The 10,041-nt window shown below is 33.4% G+C and overlaps 1 protein-coding gene across 1 annotated transcript in view; it reads left to right on the top strand.

Annotated features, from left to right (window-relative positions):
* Positions 1-10,041, top strand: part of LOC129225317 (arginine--tRNA ligase, cytoplasmic-like) — a 59,298-nt gene that overhangs the window by 16,615 nt on the left and 32,642 nt on the right. The window contains exon 2 of the mRNA XM_054859909.1: positions 5,405-5,548. Coding sequence (XP_054715884.1) covers positions 5,405-5,548 — 144 coding nt within the window. The remainder of the gene's footprint in view (positions 1-5,404; positions 5,549-10,041) is intronic.

The following is a 10,041-nucleotide window of genomic DNA, read 5'->3' as shown; positions in this document are numbered from 1 at the left end:
TTTCATGAATCACATAAATACTTCTAGCTTTAAAGTGTGGTTTGCTCACTAGACGGAAACTTCGCTTCCATATATTTAAACTTACACCAACCAAGTTCTAGTTCATTTGTTATTTCCAGTTTCTTGTTAAGTCAGGGCTTGTTATGAGCATAGGCAGCTCGTACAAGGGGGCAAGGGCCCCTACCCAGAGGGCAACTACCCCCTCAATTCCAAAAGTAGCGTTGCTTTCCCCCCTTCTGTTTTTTAAGCTCAAACTTAATGGTGAATCAAAAAATGATAATGTTGATCTATTCACATGTTTAAAGAAAGAAAAAATGACTTCATCTTTAGTTGTTTTATACTTTTTCTCTTCTGTTATTATTGCATGAAAATTAAAATTTAACTTTGATTTGGGGGGGAAGGAGGAAATCTACTGTGGGGGAAGATTGTCTATCTGTTCTGCATTTTGGAGTCTGGTTCTTGAATTTTTTTAAGAAGGTCACTTATCAATAATGACATAAAAATTCAGTTGCCTAACTTTTAAAAGAAAAAAAAAGTTAGCCTTAAGGGCGCTGCTAACCAAACTAGCTTCCCTCCCTCACACCTCCTTTAGCCCCTCCCCCCTTCCACTTTTTTGGGTACACCAGCCACCTATGGTTATAAGAAAGTTCGACTGTATCAGGTAAAAAGGTTCAATAATAATCTGACTGAAAAAAATTCCAAATTGTATGTCCGCGTCTTTTGAGTATATTTATCTTACTTAATAAGTACTGATTTCTGCTTTCTAGGTGTTAGAAGTATGGTCGAATCCTGTTTTAGCCGAGTCCGTTAGATGGAAAATCTCGTTTTAGCGAAGACTTCGATAGTCCTCAACTCGAATTACATGGGAACAATGTCAACATTTTTTATATCAGCATAACAAAATTTTCTCTCACTGAAATGATTTCGCTGGTCCCTCGAGGGTTTGAAAAACAGGGTTTGACTGGATTTTAAATGTTTTCGCAGCTTTAAACCCATACATAAAGCAAATACATTCATAATTCCTATTGGAAAATAAAGCACTAATTGATAATGAATGTGAATAGGTTAAAAGTTTCAAAACTTCAAACAAATACAGTTGGCTCTCTGTTTACCGACGGCTTTTCACGGTCCCAGATGGTCCACTATAGTGTTAAAAGCATTCTATTTAAGGACGATTTCTACTTAAGGACGATTTTTTGTGATCCCTTGAAAGTCGTCAAACAGAGAGCCAACTGTACCTAACAGAGCCGTGTCCAAGGGGAGGGTTTTAGGGGTTAAACCCCTCCCATTGAAAAAAAATCAATGAATCATTAAACGATTTTCCAAAACTTATTTTAAGTTTTAATTAGTTTTAGAGTTAAACTCTGATACAGTATTCACCCTCTTTAATATTTCATAACTTTAACAATTAATATTTTCCTCAATTGTAGGATTCCCAAGTACCTTCGCATCTAAGTGCTTGAAAAAATGGAATGGTTGGAGAGTCCGGGAATGCTGTAAGAATGCAGGGGAAAATTATTTAAAAGAATATTAGACAATGACGTAGCCCCCTTCCTCCCCCCCCCCAAAAAAAAACTTAGGGGCAGGGAAAATGGTTACTTGGCTTACTGTTTTTTTATTGTACGCCTTTAGTGTTGGATGAATTAGTCGTTTCACACAGTAGAAAAATGTTTCTATGCGAAACAGCATTTTTTTTAATAAAATTTTTATTTTCATTCAATTCCTGTTCAATGTTATTTGATGGAAAAACAAAAGAAAAAAAAAGAAGGAAAATGAGGTGGCATAAAAGAAATATGTGTGCTTTTACAAAATATTCAACTGTACAAATGAGATTTCATTTAAAAAAAAAAAAAACGTATTAAAAAAAAAGAAAAGAAAAGCCTAGTTATCGAACTAAAATGAACTATTCAACACGCGTAGTTAGTTTTCCTTTGTAAACGTAAGTTACAAAGGGAAAAGGTTTCAACCCCTCCCTTTATGAAATCCTGGACACTGGCCTGGTACCTAACTGCTTGGTGGCATAGATATCAAAGATGGATTTTGGTGAGGGTCAAAAGGGTCAGCTGGCCCCCTTCGACAAGAATTTTATTGTACTTATTATTAAACTTGAATTGTTTAGATCCAAAAAAAAAATATATATATATATATAGTTCATAGAATCAATGTTAACCTTTTTTTTTTTTGCTTGGTTCTGTAACGTATTTCTACTCAGTGCATCATAATTCAAAGGATTGAGTGGATTCGTTTATTGGGCTATTGCTATTATGCTGTAATCTCAAATATTCAAAGCTTATGATAACGTGAGCAGCCTGTTTGCCTAGAGAAATATGACTTAAAATGAAAATTTGAAGTAATATGAGCCATGATGCGGGTTGTGCCATTAAAACATTTTGGGGAGGGGTGTAATTTGAAAGGATTTCGATCTCATTTAGGGCCCCTTCTGAAGGGGGTAGAGTATGAGTGGTGCGCAATCTCCCATGAGACTTATTTACGTAGGAGGTATCGCACTGGCCGTTAAAATTTGACCCCCTTTATAAAAAATTCTGAATCCGCCCCTGATATGTGTGGCCAAAAAAATCATAAGAATTTAAAACAGTATTTTATTGTTTTGGATGCAGAGATGAAATGTCTTTCAGTAGTTACTTTTTAAAAAATATAAAGGTGAACTTAAAGCATGCAGTAAAGCATAGTAATCTTGTACAACATAGCAGAAAAAAACTAGCACTAAGACTTGTTAACGTTGCAAATATATACTGCTAGCCTACAGATTTTGTTGCAGAGGGGCCCAAAATTGATAGATCCGGGCCTGTCCCCAAGAACCACTCATGAATGTATCACTATGGATTTCTAGAGAAGGCAAATGTACCAATGTGCCGCCTGTAGGCTGAAGTAGCCGCCAATCGGCAGAAACCATTTGTAGCCTACAAGCTGAAACAAATCACCGCCTATGCTAGATTTCTTACAAAAGTTAAGAAATTTGACAAAATTAACACTCGGGGTTTTACTAGCTACTAAAGAAATTTCAACATTCAAAAGTTCCGCTATAGCTTATGTTGCCTATTTAAAAATCTGCCATAGATTTCTAGTCATGGAAAATTTTCTTTGTGCACACAGTACAATCGTATCAAACATTTCTATTCCTGAGTGATGTACTAATTTACTGCAGGTTATTTGAAAATTCATTTACGAACAACAGAAGTTTAAATTTACCTAATAAGAAAGTACTAAAAAATATAATTTAATTTTCAGATTTGTTCAATGTATGGTGGTTGTCCATAAGTAAGTTTCCCTATTTGCCGCGAGCGCACAAATTGCTGTTACGCTCAATCTGGCAACCCTAGTGGTCAGCTTGGGCTCTCCCCTCCACATCCCCACTCTGTTGAACTCGCTGAGACCTTTAGTGTGGTTTTGGCAGCCATTAAGAATGGATGCCAATTCAGCTCCCAATTTCTTCTCCCACCAAATGTAAAGTGCGGTCAGAAGACGGTGAAACGCTGAAAATCTTAGAAGAGCCATACAGAACAAGAAAAGGGGCATGCTGACGAAAGGAATCTGTTTTCAACAGGACAATGCTCGTCAGCACACAGCTCATGTAACCACCTCGCTCATTACGGAGTTGGGAGGGGAGAAAGTCCTACACCCTCCCTACGGCCCGGATCTGGCCCCAAGCGATTATCATCTCCTCTTCCCTGGTTTTGAAAAACATCTTGGTGGTACGAATTTCGCAACTGGAGAAGAGCTGAAAGAAGAGGTTCTGAGTTACCTTCGCGACGCGGCGGGAAACTTCAATGACGAAGCAGGGTTGGCAAAAACCCGGGTTTTTTTAAAAAAGCCCATGGACCCAGGGTTTTTTGGGTTTTTTTTAAATAAAACCCAAAAAAACCCAACTAAAGTTGGGTTTTTTAAAAGAAATGTGGGTTTTTTTGTCTTTTTTTAGGGAAAATGTGGGGTACTTGTAGCATATTGTAGCATAAGTATATGGACAAAGTGCAAAAATTGTCTTTGGGTAAAAAAAAAGCTGGAAAACTAGTTAAAATTCAGCATTTTCTGAAGAAAAGTATACAAGACAAAAAAACCCAAGAATGGTGAAGTTTTAGATTTTTTAATTTTTATTATTACCAACAGTTAAGGCAAAGTTACTTCTCGAGTGATAAAATCTATTGTTCGTTTTTAATTACTATTTTTTTTTTTTTTTTTTTTTTTTTGCATTTTACTTTATTGTATTTCATTTTGTTATGCAAAACTATTGTAGAACCTCAAGTAATTTAAATCCCTTTTTACTGAATTCCAGCTTAATCGAGACATTTCTTTGAATTTTATGTTGCCCGTTGTTCTACTTCTGTGTACAGAGTAAGAAATATTAAACTTTTTCGTAAGATAATGAAAATACTGTACCTGTTCTGTTTTCTGTCGACCGTTTGTAAAATCTGTTTATTTCTAAAAAATATACCTTGTGTTTATTCGAGATTTGTGACGTGTTGGTTAGCAGAAAATAATTCACATGAAAGCCTTTTAACTAGATTAGTTTCCTCTGTACAATCTACAAATATTGAGAAAATCAGACGTGACAGGACTTGGTCAAGATAATTTGATTTATTTATTGACCAGTTAAAGAAAAAAGTTAAATATATTTATTTAAAATCTTTGAAGTATTTTTTTTTATGCCGTTAAGAGTTAAGAAATACTATTAAAGTTCAAAATTCATTTTTTATGTTCATTGTCTGTGGTGAAGAACAAATAAAAAAGAAGTTTAAATTGTAAAAGTATTTAAATTAGTTAATTTTTTTAAAAACTTCTCAGAAAATTTAAAAAAACCCAAAAGTGGGCTAAATAATGGGTTTTTTTAAATGGGTTTTTTCAAAAAAAAACCATTGGGTCCAACCCAATTGGGTCCAATTCGGCCAACTCTGTGACGAAGGCATAAAAAAGATGGTAACCCGGATGAAAAAGTGCATCCAAGTCAATGAGGACTATGTTGAAAAATATGTTAAAGTCCAAGCTTTCCATTGATGTATTACTCGGTGTAAGTAAAAAATCATTGAAAAAAAAGGGAAACTTTTTTTACGGACAACCCTTGTGTTAACCCATTGTCACTTATAAGTATTTATTTAAAAGCATAAAACTTGCAATTTTTCTGATCAAGGTTTTGCAACTGGGGGCATTATTTCTTTGTAAGAAAATCTGCCATGAAAGATTCTGTTTCTGTTCATTTTCTTTCACTATGGAAACAATCTCTTAACATTGTACCACAGTATTCCATAAACAAATTAATTATTTTGTAATTTAAAATCCATGAAAGAGAGAAACTACTATACTTCAAACTTTTGAAATTGTGCAGGTCAGCTCTTATTTACCTGTGTGTCTAAAAATGTTGTATTTTGATTATTTTACTCTTTTATTTCAGGACACATTGTGCCAAAAAATTTCGGAGGAGGTCTCTAAAATTGAAAATAATCTGGATGACTTGACTGCAGATGTTCCTCCTGAAGTTGCTGCGTTGATGTCGGAAAATGATAAACTTGAATACAGAATTCGAATTTTAAAAAGGGTATGTTTGTAGTTTTATTTCGATGCAGTACAATTTCAGAACATCAATACCTAAGGGTACAATTATCACAATAGGGGGATATACAGTGATCCCTGCTTATATGAATCATGTTTGTTTAAAAAAGTTTTGTTTCAATAAAACAAATATATGTAGTGTTGGATGGGGAAAGTGGGTCAACCCCCTAAAACTGAAATATAGATATGGTTTCTATATACTTTTTTACGCTGGTCATGTGATATTTCATTACAGTGTTAAGTTTTGCATACATTTGGTTTTTTTTTTTTTTTTTTTTTTTTCTTTTTGGGTCATAGAACTTAGTCAAAAAAAATTTCTGAAAAATATTTTTTTGCGATTTCAAGCTACATTTTTTAAAGAAATGTTTCCAGGTCAGTTTTTATATTATTTTTTTTTTATGAAAATCCAACTTTTGTGTATAGTTTAAATTAAAGTGCATATTGCAACAAGAATTTTTGTTCAAAATTTTATTCATGAGTTTAAGAGGAGGGTCCCTCTTACCCCTTAAATTTTTGCTCTTAGAGGTAAGTGGGAGCCCCCATAATAGTGAGAATTTAAAAATCAAAAGCAACTGAGTTGAAGCATTTATTAGGAAAATATACCAGACAACTATGATGACCAAGTAGGAATTGATAGTTCAGCTACAAAATTTCTAAAACTGGTGATTATGTACAGTAGGCGCCGCTTAATTTGATCACTTTGGGTCAAATATAATTTGATAACAATAACCGACTGATAACAGTAACCAAAAAGAACCCAGGAGACACAAAATAATTTATTTTTCAATTAAGGAGCATTTATTTTTGCAACCTCAAATTTAAATCACAATGATTCATTTGAATGCAGTTTTAAATTATAAAATACTAAATTAACAGAATGGAAATATCTAAATTATGAACAGTTGAAGCTAAGTTATGCAATTTTTAATCACATAGTAATAGGTGAAATAAAATATGACCATTTTCTCTGACATTCGTAAACCAGTCTCAAAGCAGATTCAGCTTTTCTATCTTTTCCAGCATGGTTTCACTTGTTGTTTAAATTTTCAATTAGCTTCCCTTTGTTTTCAATCTCCTCACAATTCTTTAACAGCTTACAAAGCAATAATGGCTGAATTTTTTTTTTAGCTGTACTGCAGCATTTCTTTGACCCAGCATGGGTAAACTATCGAAGCGTTTAAAATTGTAAGTTTTTTCTTTGACAGATAATTGCGCTTTTCCACCATGGATTAAATGTTTAACAGTTTAGAGTGAAGTTTTTAAGGTAACTGGACAGAAAGAAACTGCTTCTGCTTTACTAATAAGAAGGAATCTTGTTTTCCCTCAAGCTACATTAATTCTCTCGAAGTGGGGAGACCACTACTTTCCGACCATCACGAGAAAAGCCACCGCCCAATTGTCTGCGCCTGTCTACTGCTATAGCAACGGACTTCGTTCATTTTCTGCAATGGTTAGCAGGAAGGCTTTATGGCGACATTTCGCCACTCGTCTGCTCGCCTTTGTGCAGTCGTGGCGGTTTTCCCAACATGTTAAGCTTCCCTTGAAAAAAATGAGACTCACCTCGTTACTATAGCAGTAGACAGGCGCAGACATTTCGGCGGTGGCTTTTCTCGTGATGAACGGACAGTATCTGCAACAATGAAGGTCCTACATCCATGCCTGAAATAGGTCCAGCGACTGAATTTTTTTATGTGCAAGCGAAAGGCATCTTAGGGGGAGTCTGTGGTCACTGAGAACGAACGTTTTGTTGTTTCATTCCTAGAAAAAGTTTGCATTGCTATTGAAAACCACAAAATGCCACACAGAGTTAGTCTTGTCAGGATTTGTCATGGTATTATTTGATTGAGGTCGGGGAATGTGGAGCAAAGTGAAATGGTTAAAATCACTTACTTTTTTCAAAATGAACAAATTGGAAATTTGTTTTGAAAATTACGGTGCATAAAGAAAAAACACTATATTTTTATAATAAAACTTGCACTGAAACATTATTTTTTATTTTTGACAGTAAATTTGTACCTTTAAAAAATGTTCGAAATTTTTCCCTTCTTTTTTTCGTGGGGCAAAGTGAAAAATGAAATTTTTTTAATGAAATGTTTTCTATTCGATTGTTAAAGATATTTTTGATAGATAAAAAGAGTAAATAAAAGAATGAATGAAGAAATGAAAATAAAATGAAACAATAAACAAATAAATAAATACATAAATAAGTTAATACATGAGAAAAATTAAATGAATGAATAAAATAGCGAATGAAGAAGAAAATAATTGAATGAATGAACAAATAAGGGAATTCTTAAATGAAAGAATTTGAATGGAACAATTAATTTTCTAATACGTAAATGATTTATGAAAGATTGAATAAGTAAATGAAATGGACTATGTATTTCACTTTGCCCCACATGCACTTGACTAACTGTACAAAGCATTTGAAATACAAATAAGCTTAATATTAAGCAAATAAATACTGCACCATATATTAGTAGGTTTTAATTATAAAATATTAATAATAATAACAAAAATAATTTTTGACTTACAACAAAATACTAAAATATGAGTATCAATTTTGAAAATTGCTTGTATTACCATATTCTTTGATTTTTAGAGGTAATTTTTTTCTTGACTGGAATAGACTGTATGTGTTACTACGTAGTTAAAGTATTACTAGACAGGTGGCGCTAAAAGCAGAGTAAATATTTGAACATTTCACTTTGCTCCATATTCCCCTACATAGCCGGGGAGAAATTTAAAAGTTTATGAAAAAGTGATAACAATAAATGAAGATACTGGTTATAATATCCAACTTTTTTAATACATGTTAATATACAAGTGTTCTTTGTGATTCTGATAACATTAACCATGATCACATTAAGCGGCGCCTACTGTATTTGTGAAACTTAACACTTGAGGCAGTGAGAAGCAAAGGGATGTAAATGGACATTTTCGAGTTTTGAGTAAAACGCGTTGAAAGATAACATCCTGGGTAGGCTTTCATTTAAATTTTTTTTCTATATCATGCTGTATAACAGCAACTACCAGGGCTACTAGTACCATCTCATGCCCCAAGACAGAGGAGAGGTTCACCTACCATTTGTACTGGTTATCTCCAAACTTTTAATTTTGCCACTTACATCCCTTTGCTTCTCGCTGCCTCATTTGAAAAAAAAAAAAGTATTATGTAGGTCTAATGCCGCAAAGCAGAATACTACTAAATTTGTGACGTACATCGCAGAACAGATGCTGAGCTGCAGAACAATGCTGTTCAAATGTGAGAGGAAAACTCAGGCAAATTTTCTGCGGAAATTCTAGATTTCTGCAGATTTGCAACAAATATCCTCCAATTCAAGATAGAATTTTGCAGAAGTGCTGCAGATTTCTTTAAATTGGAAGAAAAATTAAAATTCCCACTAATTACGATAATTTGGGGAAACCCGCGAAAAATGTTAAATTTGATGAGTCATTTGCAGGAACTTTAGATTTACTTTGAACTGAAAAAAACATGCAGAGTTTGCAAAATTTTGTCTTGAGTTAAAAGATATTTGTAGAAAATCTGCAGCTTTTCTGCAGAAATTTCATTTTCTAAATCTGAAAAGATTCTGGTTTTTCTAGCGTTTTTGGTTCCCCTTTAACTTATTTTTCCCAATCAATCTTCATCCATTGCAATTACCTCCATAAACGTATGTTTTGGAAACCTGCCAACATTGAACTCGTCCATCACTGAAAATTGTGTCTTGTTTGAGATTTCAATCCTTTTTGAATCCTGAAAATATTTGAATTATTTAGAAAGTTTTGAAGCGTTCTATTATATGCTACCCTAACTCGACTCATTTTATTTATCATTTTAGTAATTTATTTATTTATTAACACTATTTAATTGCTCCTTCATGCCGTGTAGGATTAAACAAGAAAACGTGGTTTAGGTTCAGATTTTTATAAAATTTTGTATCTTTGCTCTTTTTATGCATTTTAGAAACCATATAAAATATTTTTGAAGAATCTCAATCGGTTTAGGTTCCTCAGAAATGCATAACACCAGTGAAGTTTTAAAAACTGAAGAAAAAAAACCTGTATCAAATGATTTTGATTTAGGGTTCCCGATTTGTGGAAAAGGTTACAATTGTTGCTTGTGTATACAATTCTTGATGTACTTGCAGAACAATTTTAGTCAAATGATTATACGTTGCAGGACATCATCAAGTATTCTGCTTTGGGGGTCTAATATTGATAGTTGATGATACAAATTTAAAAAAATACTGCGGATTTTGCAAGAACAAATAAAAATAGTGACTTTTCATTGACCTGTTGCAGAGGATTTTGGAATTATTACTGAGGATGAAGTGATAATAGTTCTTCCTCTGCCAACTTTAAAGTGATGCATCCGTTTAGTGTTTCCAATTTCTTTTTCAATTTATAGTTTTGGCTAATTACCAAAATTGATCTTAATCAACTGTTATGTTTTTCAACACACCTTTATATGTAAAA

The sequence above is a fragment of the Uloborus diversus genome, chromosome 6 (genome assembly GCF_026930045.1).
Source record: "Uloborus diversus isolate 005 chromosome 6, Udiv.v.3.1, whole genome shotgun sequence".
Classification (NCBI taxonomy): Eukaryota; Metazoa; Arthropoda; class Arachnida; order Araneae; family Uloboridae; genus Uloborus; species Uloborus diversus.
This window is presented reverse-complemented; position numbering and strand designations above follow the sequence as displayed.